Source organism: Hippocampus guttulatus, chromosome 3 (genome assembly GCF_054856545.1).
Source record: "Hippocampus guttulatus isolate MCC_2025c chromosome 3, RoL_Hgut_1.0, whole genome shotgun sequence".
Classification (NCBI taxonomy): Eukaryota; Metazoa; Chordata; class Actinopteri; order Syngnathiformes; family Syngnathidae; genus Hippocampus; species Hippocampus guttulatus.
The window spans coordinates 2,498,217-2,518,651 of NC_141263.1; the positions used below are offsets into that span (position 1 = coordinate 2,498,217).

At 41.7% G+C, this 20,435-nt stretch overlaps 1 protein-coding gene and 1 pseudogene across 3 annotated transcripts in view; one reads left to right on the top strand and one right to left on the bottom strand.

Annotated features, from left to right (window-relative positions):
- Positions 1-13,212, bottom strand: part of ano1a (anoctamin 1, calcium activated chloride channel a) — a 68,810-nt gene extending 55,598 nt beyond the window's left edge. For 2 of the 3 annotated variants that reach the window (XM_086106213.1, XM_086106212.1), the window contains exons 1-2: positions 11,991-12,115; positions 380-516 (exon numbers count right to left, since the gene is read on the bottom strand). In XM_086106213.1, coding sequence (XP_085962339.1) covers positions 380-516; positions 11,991-12,021 — 168 coding nt within the window. In that variant the 5' untranslated portion in view covers positions 12,022-12,115. Of the gene's footprint in view, positions 1-379; positions 517-11,990; positions 12,116-13,023; positions 13,046-13,120 lie in introns of those variants that run through there. The other variant, XM_086106214.1, reaches the window with a different exon arrangement.
- LOC147207105 (uncharacterized) lies at positions 2,334-3,480 on the top strand (annotated as a pseudogene).
- Positions 13,213-20,435: the final 7,223 nt, after the last annotated feature.

Sequence of the window (20,435 nt, forward strand, 5' to 3'; positions counted from 1 at the left end):
AAATTTGTTCGACACCCCTGCTCTTTAGGTTTCTACAACTCTGCGCATCACCCTTGGTCTATTGTTTTATTGTATTCCCATGGTGTTGTTGTGTTTTTTAATGAATGTCAAATGGAAAGAAACATTTTGATTTTTTTCAAGTGTGTATTTTTTAAATCAATTTCATAAAACAGAAATTGTTAAGTTTTCAAGGATTGATTACCACTGTTGTACATTAGTCATCACACTTAAAAATACCACCATCATATTTCACACACAAATTTCATCTGTGCTGTATGTTACACATACGTACAGCACATTTGACAATAAAGTTGTATTCAATTCAATTCAATTCAATAATTTTTCCTTTTCGTATAATAAAACAGATGCAGTTTCCTACTATGGAGTCACTCCGCCCCTTTGTGCTGTCCATATCAAGGTTCTTCTCTTCACAAGGAACTGTCGAATAGTTGTCACTCCTCCGCATAATGCAGAGCTCCTCAACTTTGGGGCTGTCTGTCTTCAGTATGGGAGAACCTTAGAAAGGTAGAGAAAGATGGATTTAAAATCTGTGTCTTTTCCAAACAATGGTGAAAAAAAAATCCATTCAGTTTTAAAATACATACCATTTTTTTTAGACTCATCACCAGTGTCTTTTGAATAAATTACATCATAGGTATCATATCAAAGGAAACCCCACCTTTTTCAAAATATCTAGAGCAGTGGTTCTTAACCTGGGTTTGATCGAACCCCAGGGGTTCGGTGAATCAGTCTCAGGGGTTCGACAGAGCCTCTGCCATGGAGGTTAAGACCACTGGACTCAACATGTCAATTACCGCCAGTTATGACACGCCCGCTTGGCCATCACTGGCTGCTTCATTTCGTGCACAATTAAAAACCTTGTACTTTATTCTTCGACTAATTGTGTTGACTTGTTTTCTGTTTTTAATATCTGCGTTTGTAAAAAATCACATTTTTATTTTTCACTCATGAAGGGTTTGGTGAATGTGCATATGAACTGGTTGGGTTCAGTACCTCAAACAAGATTAAGAACCACTGATCTAGAGACACTGGATTCAAATTCTAACACATATGTAGTGACCCACCTCCTACATCTCACACCAGGGTGGCCACAAGACACTCTTCTGCCTTTGTTCAGGAAAACTGCTACATTTCAATCAGATAGATGCTGATATAAGAGATTAACATATTGGGGAGTCATTTTCAGAAACCTCTCTTCTGATTCCACATACTGGACACATCTCCAGGACTGGAAATCAATTACAAGAGGTGTACAAAACACATTTACTGACTTTTCAGTGACCTCCACAGGAACATTGCATGGGACAAATCTGACTCCTGGGAAAAAGGAAGTCTCCACGCCGCTCTCATTCATACTTCAATAATGTCCATGGCTTTCTGATGAAGATTTGTTATATTGTTTTTTTTTCAGTGTAAATGAAATGATCCAACAACACATGCACTTTCCTTTGGGTCTCCACCATCTCGCTTTAAACACAAGCTACACGAAGACTTGGGAATTGAAAGGTCCCACTTTGCATTCAGAGACGAGAAGCACAAACACCCCAGTTGTCCCGAGGGTGAAATAGAACAAGACACCTTTCTTTCAGTGAACATAACTGTTTACCTTTCCAATGAACACATGCTGATTATTCGGCTACAATGCCTTTGGCAGACATTTGCCATCACCTTTTGACCCCCTCTTTTAATTCAGACCACGAGAATACACCAAGACGCACTCCTCTCTGGTTTCAGAAAGATTGACACACTCTGAAATAGGACAGACACTGATAGACGAGATAAACTTGCCCATGGGGAACGATTTAATAACCCCCTTTCACACGTGAAAACCTGGACTCACCCCCCACTCACCCATTGTAAATAGCACAGCCACTTTGCATTGGCATTTATGCTTATATATTTTTTTCACTCTGTACTGTGTACAGTCCATTTTTAAAAATGTTTTTTAATTTGTTTTTTTGCGCATGCAAATACTTTTGTTTTTCTACTTTCTCTTTTTCATAATTTTTGCTGTTGTAAATTACGAATTTGTCCATTGTGAGACAAATAAAAGTTTCTCTTCTTTCTTCTTATTCTTTTCAATATTCTTTTCAAATCTACTATCCAATTGTAGCTCCTTCATATACATAAGACTGATTCAAAATGGCTTTTTTTCTGTTTAACATTTTAAAGTTAATCCAAAACAAACATAGAGCGAGAGGAGCTCAATCTTAATGCAGGCATTAGCTTTGAGCTGCAATTAATTAATTAAATAATTTGCCTATTTACGCCACATTAGGTTGTACACAATCTCTTTACAATGTCTGAAATACATGTTGTTTGGCCTGTGCATTATTTCGGTTGATGTGATCAATGGCCTGCAGCAACCTTCTTGCAAGCACACGGTCCCAAATTCCCAAGACATTTCTCTCGAGTAAAGTCTGACACCGCAGATGAACTAGACTCCACTCTTCCTTCCCTGTCAAAGCAGAACCCATTTTGCTTCTTTTTTCCACCAGAATTGGCCATCTATAGCAGAATAATGTGGTGACTGTAGATATTGATTGTCATGGTTCTGTTTGTGGCCAACAGGTGGCACTGTAGGGCTCCATCTGCAGCTGCACACCTGTTGGTTATTATGTCATTAGTTGCTTAAAAGGACTCCCGGCACAATCACTCAGTGTCAGGTCATTGTTTGTTCTGTCATATTTGTTTCTGTCATGTTTGTTTGTTCTGTCGTGTTTCGTTAATGTTTCTGTTATTGATTGTTTTTTGCTTCAGTCACGGTGTTGGTTTGCTACTTTGGATTCTTTTGTTTGTTGCCTTGAGTTTGACACCTATGATCTAGATGAAAAGTACAACCGGGCCTTTTTTTGTTTAGGATTTAGTTTTCTCTGTGTTTAAATACAATTTGTCAACTTTACCCTGCTCTTCCTTCCTGCCTGCTTTTTGGGGTCCTCCACCACCATGAACATGACAGATATGGCCAACACAGCAGTTGTGTGGGGTGTAGCCAGACTACTAGTCTGGTTAGCATTAGCATTGAGCATCTTGCTAATCGGGGTGATGCATCGTAATCTCATTCCACCTCAGTCTGCTGGCTCCCACACTTTAGTTATCGGTGACTCCACCACCCGTAATATTAAGCTTAAACACCCAGCCACAGGAATGTATATTCCAGGTACCAAGACAGGAATGGACACCAGCGAAATGCTAACAACAGTAGCTACTCGGACATAGTGATACACGTCGGCTCCAATGACACTAGGATGAGACAATCAGAGATCACAAAGAAGAACATAGCTAGGAATTGCAAGAAAGAGCCAGAAAGATGAGTCGGCATTGAGTAATTGTCTCTGGCCCCTTGCCTGTGAGAAGCAATGATGAGAGATTTATCATATTCTTCTACCTTAAGCGATGGCTGGCTAGTTTTTGTAGAGAACAGGGACGTAGTTTGTAGACAACTGGCCCTCTTTCTGACCTGAACTGCTGAGGTTGGACAGCCTTCACTCCGACTAGCTGCCATCACTCCTTTTAGAAACATAGATGACTGTTTGAGCTTTCCATGACAGTCTACAATAAAGCAGACCGGGTTGCATGTGATTAGAGAGCCTGTAAGAACTGGCGTGGAGGCTAATGCTCTGCTAGAATTAAACACAAACAGCTTCCTACGTAGGGTCTGGCTGATGAACTAAATATGTTTTTTTGCCGATTTGAAAAGGACACCCCCAATTCCCACATCTGCCCACCTCTACCAGAAACGACTCTATCCACGCCTCCACCCTCATTCTCTGCCCTACAGATCCACGAACAGGATGTGAGACAGCTCGTCAAGCAGCAGAAGATTAAGAATCTGCGGGGCCTGACAAAGTGTCCCCCTCCTGACTGAAATTCTGCACTGACCAGTTGGCTCCGGTCTTCACACAAGTCTTCAACAGATCCCTGCAGCTGGGTGAGGTCCCATCCTGCTTCAAACAGTCTACCATCATCAGAACTGAACGACGATAGGCCTGTCACCCTGACGTCTGTGGTCATGAAGTCCTTTGAACGCCTTGTGCTGAACCACCGAAAGAACATCACCGGACCCCTGCTGGACCCTCTTCAGTTTTCCTCTTGGACAAACAGGTCTGTGGAGGATGCAGTCAACATAGGGCTGCACGACATCCTCAAGCACTTTGAAAACACAGGGACCTATGCAAGGATCCTGTTTGTGGATTTCAGCTATGCGTTCAACGCCATCATCCCGGAACTCCTCACCCCCAAACGGACACAGCACGTGAAGCTGGGAATGCTGGGAAGAACAACATTATCAACACGCACCACTAGCACTGGATTCCCGCAGGGATGCATCCTTTCTCCACTGCTCTTCTCCCTCGACACGAACGATTGCACCTCAACACACCCACCCGTCAAACTCATAAAGTTCGCAAATGACACGACAGTTATCGGTCTCATCAAAGATGGCGATGAGTCTGCGTACCGACAAGAAGTGGAGCAGCTGGAGCTCTGGTGCAGCCAACACAACCTACAGCTGAACATGCTCAAGACGGTAGAGATAATCATGGCCTTCAGGAAACATCCTTCACCACAGCTGCCCTTCACACTATCCAACTGCCCTGTGTCAACAGTCGAGACCTTCAAGTTTCTGGGAAGCACAATCTCCCAGGACATGAAGTGGGAGGTCAACAGCAACTCCATCCTGAAAAAGACCGAGCAGAGGATGTACTTCCTGAGTCTGCTGAGGAAGCATGGCCTGCCACAGGAGGTGCTCAGACAGTTCTACACAGCAGTCATTGAATCAATCCTGTGTACTTCCATCACGGTTTGGTTTGGGGCTGCCACAAAAAATGACAAAATCCGACTTCAACGGACAGTTAGGACGGCGGAAAAAACCCCTACCCACTCTTGAGGACTTGCACACCGGCAGAACCAAGACAAGGGCACGGAAAATCCTACTGGGCTCCTGCACCCTGCCCACCACCTTTTCCAGCTACTCCCCCCTCAGGCAAGCGCTTCCGATCCATGCACACCAATTCCAGCAGTCACTTAAACAGCTTCGTCCCTCAAGCCATTAACTCCCTAAACAGTCGCCAAAATCTACCTGTATAGTCGCTCTTTGCAATTTTGCACAACCCTGTGGAAGAGCCGCTATAATTATTTTTATAATTTATTAATTACCGCTATAATCATTGTCGCTCTAGCTCTGTACTCACTTGAACCATTGTCACTGATCTATATTCCACAGCACCAGACACTTTAAAGCGCTCAAGGACATCTGCATAGTTGCACACTTGTTGTACCACAAATACTGCTACTGGTCACTTTAAAATGGTGCAATGACTTTCTGCACCAACTGTACAACTGTTGTAGTATTGTATTCTACCACTGATCACTCGCTGTCATCGGGTGGTACCACCGCACAACGGTACACTTACATGAGGGAATGTCCTTCCATACTTATTTGTCATGTCCTTGTTTATGATGATACTAGTGCAGCCTGTACTACCGGAGACAAATTCCTTTTGTGTTCTACATACTTAGCCAATAAAGATGATTCTGATTCTGACTTGAATGTCAGACTCAACACACTGATACACTACCTATTGCTGTGTTGCATACTGACATGTTTTATACTTTGGGCATTCTTCATTGTTCTGTCACAATGATGATACAGTTTCTACTTCCAGTGAAAGTACTCCAGAGCTGACAAAAAGATCAGATTCGTACATTTTGTAACCTCCCATCACACCTTTACTGTCGTTGCTCGAACTACAATACGGGACCCAGAAAACACAATCTTGTTAATTTTACGACTAAGATTCCGGTAATATTAACCTCAACTCCAAACTTAGTGAGATCACATGTATGTAAAAAGGGTGCGGGTGTAGCCTTTACTCCTGACTGTGCTATCAAACTCAGTCTTTGATCAAACAAGGCCTTTAAAACTTTCTAGTTCTTGTTATGCGACCCACAGCCTCGTTGCTGTTTTATCATTCAGTGATTTAGCCTCAGACTGGCTTTTCTCCCGAATGGACCACTTACCCCAGCACTTCAGACAATAATTGATACTTTTGGTTTCACATAGAGGGCGGACCAGTGGTCCAGTGGTTAGCACATCGACCTCACAGTGCAGAGGTACCGGTTCAATTCCAGCTCCGGCCTCCCTGTGTGGAGTTTGCATGTTCTCCCTGTGCCTGCGCAGGTTTTTTCCAGGTACTCCAGTTTCCTCCTACATTCCAAAAACATGCATGGGATGCTGATTGATCTCTCTGAATTGTCCCGAGGTGTGAGTGTGAGTGCAGATGGTTGTTTGTCTGTGTGTGCACTGCGATTGGATGGCAACCAGTTCAGGGTGTCCCCCGCCTACTGCCTGAAGACGGCTGGGATAGACTCCTGCACCCTTGAAAGGATAAGTGGATCGGAAAATGGATGGATTTGTGTTTTACATAGATAATAGTCTCGTGAGGATAACCTCAAATCTTATGGTATTACCAGACACACACACACACACACACACACACACACACACAAACACACTTGCATATATTGTAGCACAATGTTCACAAAGTTTGGGCAAATGATAAAATTTTAGATACTTGAAAGTCTATTGATTTTTGACATCTAAATGTTTTTTTATAAATTTTTGGGTTGTTTTCTTTAGAAAAAAATCATTGTATATTTATTTGAGCTGTCATAAAGTTGAAGTAATGAAAGACCTCTTTCCACAAAACTCTCTATTTCTGTTTTGTTTTTTGTTTTGTATCCCAGAAACAGGATTTTCAGTTAAACTTGCATATGTTCTTCTGCATATTACTGACAAATGATACAAAAAAACCTCTGATGAAAGAAGAGCATCTAATCTTTATTTTTGTGGGTTCCAAGTTTATATAGCCATTGAACACAATATTCTGTGGGCCTTCAAAATCCTCTAAAATGGCTAGCACTCAGAAGGTTTTCTGTGCCGCAAATGGCTGGCATTTACTGAGTTAAAAGCAAGCATTATTTCATCAAATGCTGTTGCCATCATGACACGCTGTTTGCCATGTCACATGCTGATTTTGATGATCTTAAGATTCGTGAAACCATGACATCATGCCTGGCAAAAAAGTTTTTTTTTTGAGAGAGAGTTACTGTGTAATTGTAAAAATTAATAAAGAAATAAAGAAATGGCTCACTTGCACCCTCTTCAAAGTTTTTAACAAAGCAGCCGTGGTTCTATGTTTCACTTGAGTCGATAAAAATTGGTCAGCATATGTAACGACCCAAACCTACACAAAAGTCTCTTGGGGACATACCCTGAACACAACAGGCAGCCCGCTATTTTTGATTACTTTCTTTCTCTAAGTGTCTAAAAGTCTAAAGTGGTCAGAATCTATTGAACCCCCTCATGAGATTTAATCTAGTGTCCTTGAAACATTCGATGATTCATCCAAAGAGATTCAAAATAAATTTATGACTTAAATTTAATGTGAAGGGTTAAAATAATTCTGACAATGTTTTAGGGACAATATTTCAAGTCGGAATTTGCTTCATAAAAAGTGTAATGAACTTACTTTTTGTTTTCTCATTGAATGGGCTCTCAGGGATGGACAATATTTTCCTGAAGGGTTTTTCATTTTGTAATTGTTCAGGGGGTACCCCACCTACTGCCCAAAGACAGCTGGGGTATGCCCCAGGATGCCTGCGTGCCTCGTGAGGATAAGCAGTTCATATAATTTTTGCTTATGAACCTGAATAAAAAAAATTGAGATGTTGCACTTGTTTCAGGACACCACTGTTTTGATAAAAGTACCGTATTTTCACAACCATAAGACGCACATAAATGTTTTCAGTATTCTCCAAAATGGCACCGAACAATGCGGTTCACCTTGTGTATGCACCAAATTCCAAAATCTGTGAATGCTTTTGTGTGACTTCTATAACGGGGCCATTTGACAGAGTGTTGTGCCGACAAATTGCTTATACAGAATCAAGGTGGATGCAACTGAGGACAGCATGCGGACGTTAAAGTGGGAAGGATGGGCGGGAATGAGGAAGCTAAAGGCACACTCCAGGAGATGCCAGTACATGCATTGTGCAAAATAACATCCTGAAAATGTCACCTACGAAGAGACACGCTTACGAAGCACAGGTTAAACTGAAAGCTATCAGTTACGCAGAGGAATCGAGCAGCCACGAGAGAATTCAAAATACACTAATCCATGTTGTTTGGTGCTTTTGTTTTATGAAAGAGAGGCATCTACCTACCGGAGCAACGACCAATGTGGCGCAGCAACATCTGGCGGATTACAAGGAAAATATGGCAATTTTTCGCTCCTACTGCAGTCAAAATTGTAATGTTCAGCGTTACATTAAATCAAGATGCTTTCTCTGAGGCCTTAAGCCTTTATTCTGCCACTCTGCTTCCATTACCGACTGTTCTCTCAACCAATTCCCACATTCCTACATACCCACTTGGACTTTAGCAAGTGATGGGAAATAAGCATAGTTGTCATTTTGAAATACGACAAAAACATTGCTGACATACACATCCAGCCCAACCACATCACCAATATGGATGAGATGCTGCTCACTTTCGACATCCCGGTGAACACACTGAAGAGAAGAAACGGACCAGTAGCAATACGCACAACAGGGCGCGACGGCTTTTACTCTTGTGCTTGGTTGCCATGGTAATGGACAGAAACGGCCAAAGCGAAGTTGCGTGCGGTGTGGGAGCGATGGCCAACACAGCTTTACTAAGCCTGGGAGGCAGCGCCGGGTGTGTTGCGCCACAATTTGTGAATGGATTGTTGATGCTTGGGCCCTTTGAGTGATTAAGGGACATACAAATCAACATGACTTCAATCTTTCCTATCCCCTTTGTAAATTAACTGTGTGTTATGAGATGTCATAAGCGGAAATAAAGTGAAGATTCTAAAGGCTCAGGAATCCTATAAAATAATGTGCAATTTGCATTGTTGAAGTCGTGACGCCCTATTTGCACATCCGCCTCACAGTACAGAGGTCCAGGGTTTGAATCAGGACTCCAGCCTTCCTGTGTGGAGTTTGCATGTTCTGCCTTTGACTGCATGGGTTTTCTCTGGGTACTTCGGTTTCCTCCCACATTCCCAAAATAAGCATGGTAGGTTGATTGAACACTCGGTGTGATTGTGAGTGCAAATGCTTGTTTGTCTATGTGCCCTGCGATTAGTTGGCAACTACTTCAGGGTGTTCCCTGCCTACTGCCCGAAGACAGCTGGGATAGGCTTCAGCACATCCGCAACCCTTGCCACAAATAGGGGTTTGGATGACGGATGGATGGATCGAGTTGTGAGGGCAAAAGTAATATTTTACACAGGAAGCTCAATTCCCTGGTCTACAGATAGACCTAAGTGGCAATCAGGACTGCAAAGTTGTTTTTCGTTATTTATCGGCCTGGCTTTGAAATGAAATTAAACTATGGGAAAGAGTACCGGTAGTTTAAGCCAGATGAAAAGCAAAAGTTAGCATTTGTGAGCAATATGGTTTCATGCCAAAAAAAAGAGTACGACAGATGCAGTATTTGCTCTAAGGATGTTGATAGAGAAGTACAGAGAAAGCCAGCGAGAGCTGCATTGTGTCTTTGTAGATCTGGAGAAAGCGTATGACAGAGTGCCCAGAGAAGAAATGTGGTATTTTATGAGGAAGTCTGTGGTGAGAGAAAAGTATGTTAGAGCGGTGCACATGTACAGTATGATGACTGTCAGACAGTGGTGAGGTGTGCTGTTGGTGTGCTGTAGGTGTGACTCAAGAATTCAATGCGGAGGTGGGACTTCACCAGGGGTCAGCTCTGAGCCCCTTCTTATTTGCTATGGTGATGCACAGGCTGACAGATGAGGTCAGACAGGAATCTCCATGCATTATGATGTTTGTAGATGACATTGTGATCTGTAGTGAGAGCAGGCAAAAGGTGGAGGAGAAACTAGAGAGTTGGAGGTTTGCCCTGGAAAGGAGAAGAATCAAGGTCAGTCGAAGCAAGATGGAGTTCATGTGTGTGAATGAGAGGGACCCAAGTACAAGAGTGAGGTTACAGGGAGAAGAGATAAAGAAGGTGGAGGATTTTAAGTACTTGGGTTCAACTGTCCAGGGCAATGGAGAGTGTGGAAAAGAGATGAAGAAGCATGAACAGGCGATTGGAACGGCTGGAGAAAAGTGTCAAGTGGGATGTGCGATAGAAGAGTTTCAGGTAAGATGAAAGGAAAGGTGTATAAACCTGCGGTGAGACCAGCCATGCTGTTTGGACTGGAGACAGTGCCACTTAAGAAAAGACAGTAGTCAGAGCTGGATGTAGTAGAGATGAAGATGTTGAGGTTCTCTTTGGGCATGACCAGGTTGGATAGGATCAGAAATGAGTACATGAGAGGGACAACTCATGTCAGAGGTTTTGGAGAGAAAGTCAGAGAGGCCAGACTGATATGGTTTGGACAGAGAAGGATGCTGAGTCGTGAACTGCCAGGCAGGAGGCTGAGAGGAAGACCAAAGAGGAGGTTTATGGATGTAGTGAAAGATAACATGAAGGTAGCTGGCGGGAGAGAAGAGGATGCACAAAACAGGGTGAGATGGAGGAAACTGATTCACTGTGGCAACCCCTGAGGAGAAAAGCCGAAAGGAAAAGAGGAAGATCTGTCTGCCTTTATTTTGACATTTTTGTGAATATGAGAACATGGAACAACTGAAACATTTTCAGCTTCCGCAAACTGTAGAGATCCTGGGGATATGTACAAAATGGCAGTGGATGAACAGAAGCACAATGGGTCAGAGAAGCTCACTGTGAAATCTTTATGTATTCAAATTGTCTTCAAAACATGCACCTGTGATAGTTGCCCACTGAATTTACGTATTATTTGTGTGCAAACCGGTTTCATACCAGTCAATTTTGTCAGTTAAAGACAAAGAAATTAAGCTAATATTGGATTACTTTGATAATATTGTGTTTGACAAAGAAATACACGGAACCAGTTGACATACAAATAGTGATGTCAACGTTTCAATGTCACTATTAAAACTATCAGTTGCCCAAATAGTTAATTTTGTTTGATTGGTTGTTTTTCATTAAATAGCATTAAAAAACTAAAATACGGGGTAGGACTAGATAAGTTTTTTACTTCTTCCTACTCCCTTGAACATAATAACTGTGTTGAATGAAGATTGATTTCTTTCTTTTTACTTTTTTTTATCTACCTTATTTTCTGTCAAATTATTACTGTATATATGTTTTATGTTCAATAAACAAACAAAAAAACAAACAAACAAACAAACAAAAATAAAATATTATGTGGTCCAGATAATGGATGGATGAAATAAAGAGTCCACAGATGCATATTTTGCTGTTTGTGATTCTGTGATCTGCTACAAATGCCTGTTTTGTTGTTCTCAATCTGTATACATTAGAAACGAATTGATTTGACTCAAAATATTTGTTTTGACACGGCTTGCATGCCCACCCCACTTACGTTTAATTTCATTTACCCTATTTTACGAACGTGGGGTTAAAATAAATCCTGAGAAGGGCAATGAAAACAAAAAAAAAACCCTGGTGAAGCCTCTTTCAATTGCTGAGTAGACTCTTCGTTTTGGTAATGTACATAAAAATCTTGCTGTGAATGTGCATGTGCACACGGTACCGCTGCCGTATAAATTAAACGTTGACTCTCACCCTCAAATGAATGAAATCTCAATCTCTTCCAGGACATATGGATTTAGTCAAACACAATACTGTGACCAAATAAGCCTACTTTGAATGGAATGAAACACGATAGGAGCTAGTGGACATTTCTATTGTAACCTATTAGTCGATGCTGATGAGGAGGTCAAGATAGAGGGAACCATCTAGTTCCTGAAAGCAAATACCCCACCACCCCCCCGACCCCATCTCACACATTCATCCGCACGCACGCACACGATGCTCGCACACAAAGGCGCGCGCACAAGAGCGTACGTACGCACAAGCAGTAAAAATGCGCTCTTACCAGTATCCTCAATTGTGTCTTGGCACTCCATTGCGTATAACACCCTGATCGGCTGCACAGCAAAGACCCCAACTAGATCTATTCCTCAACTGTAGCGTGTAATCTCAGTGTGTGCCCCACAGGTTTTTGTAACCGCCCGCCTGCGTTGTGGCTGAGACGCGCATGGCCGCGTGCAAACACTCACGATTTTGGAAAAACAAGGCTGCCAAACGACTCGCGTTTATATACATATATATATATATATATAACACCTTACTATACATGGTCGTTTTTTTCGTCTAAAAACGCCTTACTATACATGGTCGTTATTTTCGGCTAAGAATGTATATATATATATTTATTTTTTTAATTTTTTTTTAATATGTACGCACACACCCGCGCATACACGCGCGCCTCGTGTGTGTGTGTGTGTGTGTGTGTGTGTGCGTGTGTGCGCGCGCGCAGGAGTGTGCTTGGTTGTCAAGTTTCCTATATTATGGACGCTATTATTTGGTATTTGACGGAATGCTGCAGTGTTTCGGTGCTGAAGCGTCAACAGTCCAGCTGATACCACCCACTTGCAAAAGGCAATAAAGGAGAGAAGAAACCACCAAACCAGCAAGTGCGTAGGTGTTTCAGACATCAAGATGTAAAAGCTCTCACGTCAACAACACCTCCAAAAAAAGGCATTTTAACGATCCGTGAGACAGTACCGGCATGTGAGTGGTCAATGTGAAAAGATTCCAACAAAGCAAGGAACTACAGGATTGATAATTATGGTTGTGGTTAAATAAAATCAGGTCAAACATCCTAATTGTAACTAATTGTTAATAACATTTGCTTGTGCTGATAATATGTAGACGTAGTATTATCGGACGAAGAAATGCGATGGTAAAGAAACGCATTCGTGATCTCTCACTTCAGTTATGGCTCCATTCTGTTTTAGTGCTCACTGCGCAGAATTTTGGGTCTCCAATTAAGCGATATTTATATCTACATTTTTTTTTACAGCATCATCAAATTTTGACAGAAAATACAGGAAATGAGTAATTACCTTACGATTCATGGATCCGAGGCTGTCATATTTAAGTGTGATGAAAACAAAAAATTAGGTTCCACAGTAAACCATGAACAGTACACGGAGAATTTACCTTTTCACTCTCGTGATAGCAATTTCAATTGTTTCAAAATGTCAAAGACTATTTTCAGCTATTGCCGGGAACACTTCTGACTAGAAAAAGAAAGGGTGGAGGAGGAAGTGTTTCTGAACTCCCCAGGTAAAGATTCTCCTCCCACACATGCAGAACACCTTGTCTGGGAGTAGCCGATTGGCCAAAAGCAGAGGATAATTGCTCAAACGTTTTACTCAGAGTTGCTCAAAAAATTAAACCACTGTCGAATAAGGAATGTGTAAAGGTTGTTGGTTGTTTGGCCAAACGATACCGTTGTATCATTTTATACGGTAATCACCTAATTTCAGCGTCCTTCATGAGGTCGGCATTCCTCGATAGACGTGTTCGTACTTGCACGTTTTGTCTTTTTCCAAGACTCCATTCCAAGACTACACTCCATTGAACTCACTGAAATGACTCTCCAACACATCGTATTTTAAAACACGCACGCACGCGCACACGCACGCACGCACACACACACACACACACACACTCACACACACACACACACATATACATATATATAATAGGGGGGTGGGGGCACAATTTCGACACCGATCGAAATTACGTCATGGTCTCAATCCTCGGATACAACAAGAGGATTGACAATACTTCGTCGCCTCCTCCCAGGTTTACAAACATTAGGGAGGTGTGCAAAGGCAAGACGACCCGGCACATTGGAGATGATACCGCTCGATAGCTTCGGAGGATAGAGACGCAGCACCGGACTTTAAAGCCGCTCTCGTGGAAATATTTTGCCTTCCCAATGAGTTACGTCGATAACGTTCGCGTTGTCGCCGGGGCATCACAAAGATGTTGATTTGACTACGAAGCAAACAAAATCACTCGTCCATCCTCATTTGCAATAAAATTTACACAGACCTCAGCTCCCGCAAAAGCTGTAACGAACGTTTTCGGGTGATTAATCGCTGCAGACCTGCAACCTTACTCGGTGGTGGAAAACGCTGGATTTAAACATTTAACCGTACTGTACATTTGAGCAACTATCATATAATAAGCCCAGCAACGATCGAGAAAAAAGAAGAAAGTACAAATGCCAACTGTCATTCTCAGGCGCAAAAAAAAATCCAAAATACGTGTTTTGTTTTGTTTGTTCTGTTTCATAATTTTTAATTGTTGTGATATAGTTTAGGGCTGTAATCTTTCCATGACTTTGGACATGACGGTTGTATTTTTAATGTATTTTGTTTTGCTGTCCATTGTTGTTTTAAAATGAGTGCACGCTGCTACAACCAAGAGTCATGAGATTGCAGGCATCTTCAGTGAATTCTCATTTTTGCTATTACTGTTCTGATGTTTGTCTTTGTTGTTTTCCACTAGACTGAGAGCAAGATTGTTACCTTTATATTGTAAATAAATGATAAATGTTATGACAGATTACACAAGAATAATAACTTGTCTGGAAGGGAATACTTGAAGTTACATTGCGCTGTGTTTCCTGTATTTTTTCTCTCTCTCTCTCTCTCTCTCTCTCTCTCTCTCTCTCTCTCTCTCTCTCCCTCTCTCTCTATAGATAGATATTAATATCTACTGTATATAGATAAGATATAGATATATAGATATTTTCATCCATCCATCCATTTTCCGAACCGCTTAATCCTCACGGGGGGGTGCTGGAGCCTATCCCAGCCGTCTTCGGGCAGTAGGCGGGGGACACCCTGAACCGGTTGCCAGCCAATCGCAGGGCACACAGAGACGAACAACCATGCGCGCTCACACTCACACCTAGGGACAATTTTAGTGTGTTCAATCAGCCTGCCATGCATGTTTTTGGAACGTGGGAGGAAACCGGAGCACCCGGAGAAAACCCACGCAGGCCCGGGGAGAACATGCAAACTCCACACAGGGAGGCCAGAGCTGGAATTGAACCTAGTACCTCAGCACTGTGAAGTCGACGTGCTAACCACTGGACTACCGGGCCACCCTATAGATATATCTATATCTATATATACTGTATGTAGAGAGAGAGAGAGATACCTGACTTGTGTTTGGGCAGTGTGGGTTCAGTTCCCACTCAGTGATGGTTTTAATGAATGTGAGTGTAATTGGTTGGTCGTGTGGCTATATATGCCCTGCAAATGACTGGCGACCAGTTCAGGGTTTAGTCCGCCTTCCGCCTGAACTCAGCTAGGATAGGCTGCCGTGATCCTGAACAGGATAAGCTGTGTTGAAAATGGATGAATGGATGTATATTCAGTTCTCACACAATGAGAGTGTGGATGCGCGTGAGACTGAATGTTCCTAAATCTCTATATGTTCCCTAAGATTGACTGGCAACCAGGGCAGGGTATCTGTCATTTCCTTGTAGTCAGCTGAGATAGGCTCTAGCTCATCTGTGAAAACGGACAATCCTGTGTCAAAATCCGCAGAGGAGGACATTCACTGTTTTTAATTGCTGCTAAGGTATACTAGCATGAAAATGCACTTTAGGATAATAATGTTAATGTGCATATAGTGACGGTATCATGTTTCGTCAAGAGTAAATGACTCCAGGCAGAGCAAACCAACCTGAATAACGCCATCAGCGCAGCCTTCATCAACAGTGACTCAGAGCACAGCCCCGATGTTTGGTGTGAGTGCCACCTCATGCAGAGGCAAAGACAGGGAAATATTTTGTTTGCACAATATTTCACTCTTGGGTGTCACTGTGGATGCTGGTGGATTCAAGGTTTCCCTTTACAGACAATAACGCCTGGTTTTGGTATGAAAAGAATGAGTTCTGCATTTGAATGAGTTTAACAGATCATGTCCATTGTTCTTCAAAATAAGGGCAAGCCCTCGGTGTCGTTTTACCAACCACACCCAAAACCTCAACTAAGTTCATGAGTGAATTAGAAAGGAGGGTTTTCTGTGAAATTCTTTTTCTTGTACTTATAAGCACTGTGTCCATGTTGCACATTTAGTATAATTATCATTTTGTTTAGTTTTTTAAATTAATATTGATTTCATTCTTGCACCACCATAAAAAAGGAAACAAGAAACATCACAGTAGCTTTCAGACTACAAACAAAAGGATCATACAAAATACAAAATGTGCATGTTAAATTGCTCCATGTACAGCACTTTGTATGCAGCGATGGCTGTTTGAAAGTGCTCTATAAATACAGTTGACTTGACAAAAATGAATACAGTGAAACTCCTCTACAACGAAATCATGTTTGCAGCGAGAAATTTTTCACAACAGGGGGGGTTTTCACTGTAGCAAATTTGATCTCAGATGTAAGCACACACACACCCACCCACACACACACAAACGTATGTGTACTCTATTTTTATTCCAATAGTGCATAAGTATGAGCACACACTTATTTGACATTTCATATTGTCAGTGTAGAAAGAAAAAAAAGGGAAAGAAATTGCGAAATTTACGATCAGCATTCACTTTCACTTACATCAGTTTCTTGGATAATGTCTTTTATTTTGTTTGCTCCGTCTTTCATTTTGATCACTTTTACCCTCTCTTCCAGCATCAGAGCTCTTCTTGTCTTAGCTGCTTGACATCCAAAGGTCCGTTTTGTAGCCATTTTAGCAATGCAACGTCCATCCTTGTCTGAATCTAACAATAACAAATACTTCCTGGCATGCAATGAACTTTTAAGCCAGCCACGGGACGCTTCGTAGTCCTCGATGGCCATAGTTAGCTCTCAAGGCTAAAAACCTTGCGCTAACTGGAGCGCGAATGAGAGAGAAGCGCTCCAGTTAGCGTAAGGTTTTGTCTTTTTCTTTTATCACATGAATTTTGCTAGCCAACATAACGTCATGTAACACATCTTGATTTAATTTGCACTAACCATGTGAAGATATGCCATTGTCGAGTGACATCAGATTGAAACCGGCCGGTGAACTCGGCTACTTTTTTTTTTCCCGACAGCGCAACTCGGACCTTCCAGTTTGAAGGGGCATTCGAGAGTACTTTTCTTCATCGAAAGTCGTAATAGTCCGACTTCCCACCTTTCTTGAATGCAACCTAAGTCCGTGCTTTTGGAGGATCCAACCTTGTGAATGTGTTCTTTACCTGATGAAACACTGGGCAGTTTTGCTTGACAAAGTTCTCCCCACAATGATGCCCACTACAAGTCTTCGAGCTCGTATTCCAACAAGTATTTATAAAATATTGGAGTTTTTTGAGAATAGCGTTTTAAACATAAACTGCTCCCTTCAAATGGGCATTTTCCTTACTACGCTCAAAGCATTAGGTGGTCAGGCCCTTCCGAAAAAGAGCCATTTAGATTTCAAAAACGATACTCCCAACCAGCGCTGGTGGTTTGAGACAGCTTTACCTGGGGTGGAGAGGGAGGGGGTGGCAGGAGGTTCAGTGGGGAGAGCACACATATGCACGCACACACACACACACACACACACACACACACACACACACACACACACACACGCACGCGACCACACACCCTCAAATTCAGGTTTTAATTTCTGCATGGCCTGGCAAGTTTCATGCATATCATGTGAATAACTTTTCTTAATGCTGAGCGCTATCCCAGTCTGTGTCAGCTATGCAATAATAATTCTCAAGTGGGACTGCCACAAGCGATTATTTTGCTTGTCGACAAATCACCCAAAGCAGTTGCAATTAACTTTTCATCCCGGCTGTGGAACAGTGGACCAGCTCTACACTCTCGGCAGAGTGGATGGGAGTTCGCCCAACCTGTCTACATGTGTTTTGTGGACCATGTCTCTTGGGGAATTCGGTGGGGGATGTTTCAACAGTTTGGGGTACCAAACCTCCTGATACGGGCTGTTCGGTCCCTCGACCACAAGTCGAATCAGTTTCCAATGTGGGTTGGACGCTGCCTTTTGTCACAGATTCTATTCATAACCTTAATGGACAGAATTTCAAAGCCAAGGCGGTCAGCACCTCCAAATCTGTGACCATGGTGGAGTGCCCTCTCCAGGTCAGATAAGATAAGAAGAAAACCTTTATCAGTCTCGCAATGGAGAAATTCCCAATTCACAGCAGCAAAGTTATGAAACGAAGAGGTAGAACAACAAAATATAGGAGCTGCTGGAAAGGTCAGGGATGAGCTCCTGCCCCAAGTGGAGTAGTTTAAGTATCTTGGGGTCTTGTTCACAAGTGAGGTCACGATGGAGCGGGAGATCAACAGACGGATCGGTGCAGCGTCTGCTGTGATGCGGACTTTGTGTCAGTCTGTCATGGTGAAGCTCTCGATTTACCGGTCGAGATCTGTTCCTACCCTCACCTATGGTCATGAGCTGTGGGTCGTGACCAAAAGAATGAGATCCTGGATACTAGTGGCCAAAATGAGTTTCCTCCATTGCTGGAGGCTCTACCAGCTATTGGCAAGTCAGGTCAAGTACAACTTTATTGTCAAATGCGCTGTATCAACATTCAGCACAGATGAAATTTCTTCTCTCTCAACCAGACAACAAGACAACAAAAGGAGCCGCTGCGGGTGCCCGCACCGCCATCAAAAGAACAGTTAACATAAAATGACAAAATAATACAACACAACACATAAGACACAGACAGTCGTGCCATCTTAACCACTTTTCCTGCATACACTTTGTTGTTTGAAACAGTTATAGATGAAAGAGGAGCGAAAGTACAATTCATTCAAGTCATTCCTTGTGAGCATCCTTGTGTCTGCTGTATATTTGTTACTATCATTGATTTGTGTTTTAATTTACTGTTTTAACTTACTTTTGTTGTTGCATTGTTATTATTTTATGTTGTATATAAAGTGCTTAATTATAGCTGCAAGCTCTTGTGAAATGTACAAATAAATAAAGTACATTGGATCACACACTTCTTAACTAGATGTTTGACAAAAACGCTATGTTAAATATGGATGAAAATCATGCATATGTGCAAAATGCATGCTCTTGATATATTTAATTGATAATACAATTTTGAATATATGTACAAAATAGATCCTATCCCCAAAACAAAGGGTTTGAAACAAACAACAAAATCCCCACCTACTGTATTTTTTCCCATGTAAAGGGCTGTCTTGCAATAAATAAATAAATAAATAGAAACAGTGAAGGATGGCACAAAACTGATGAACAAGAAACCAACTTTAAGTGCAAGAACTTATTTTGTCCATTTCTTGCATAAAAATAACTCACTCAAAATTGTGATATTATTGAGGTACCATATTTTTCATGTATTTCATTCCAAATCCGCAAAAAATAAATAAAAAAAAGGCCTACAGTACTCTCGTAGTTTTGGGCAATGTCGGCACAATCAAGACATGGCTGCCATCTCGCGGTGATTAGTCTTATTAAAACCTAAAACTACAGTTGACTCCTGCATTTACACCCGAGCACAGTGTTTGTATTTTTTTCTTCGTTTTTTCATATTCTCGTTTTTTTGTGTATAACGTGTATTGAATATTTATCTGCGTTTCTTAAAGATAATCATTTTTTTCACTGCAGGTCGTGAGTTGCCCATCCTTGACCTTGCCGTTTGAACAAAAACAATATATGAGTGGTTCCCTTTTTTGTCGTGTACCCACAAATCTTTTTATCATTCCATTAGTACCCCCTCACATATACGGGTTAATGCGCAGAACGTACAGAATGTAACATAACTGATTATTAAATTAAAATCTTCATTTGTCAGATCGATTTGAAGTTGTAATTCTCAGGAATTATTAAAATCTGCCAAAATAAATAATAAACCTGCCCATATATACAGCATATAGCCTCCTGACTACCAGGAAAAAAATGTTGTCCAATCACATTTATTTTGAAATTCCCCAATCTATGTGAAGTAATTGGACTACTCCAAAAGAAATTTTTGAAATTCCACTGCATTTTTTAAACACTTGAATACTAGGCTCAAATACACTTAAAACAACCCAACGTGTTCATAAGAGCCTTATAAATAAAATGCCAACAGCATTTCAAGAAAAAATGTGTTTGATAAAAAGTATTACTTTTCCTCTTCCCATAAAAAGTGCTTGCACTAAGGGAAGCCATTTTCTTACTTTTTCTAACCCCTACAAATTTGGTATCGTTGGAAAGCACTGAATGTCCTCTTTGGAGTAACACAAGGAGTTAATGCGATTGGATGCACTGGGTGGGAGATATTTAGGTTCAAAAATGTCCTCTACAGAGGACAAATTGGAACTCCTGGTAGGCAGGAGGATAGTGTTGGAAGACATAAAACAAGTGTTATAATACTATCACCTGGAGGGGGCAGTAACGCACTACTTATGTCTCGTCCGCCACGACATGGGGAAAAAAACGTGCCCGTTGTGTTGATCAGCTGGAGACAGTTGGTTACTGCAGAGGG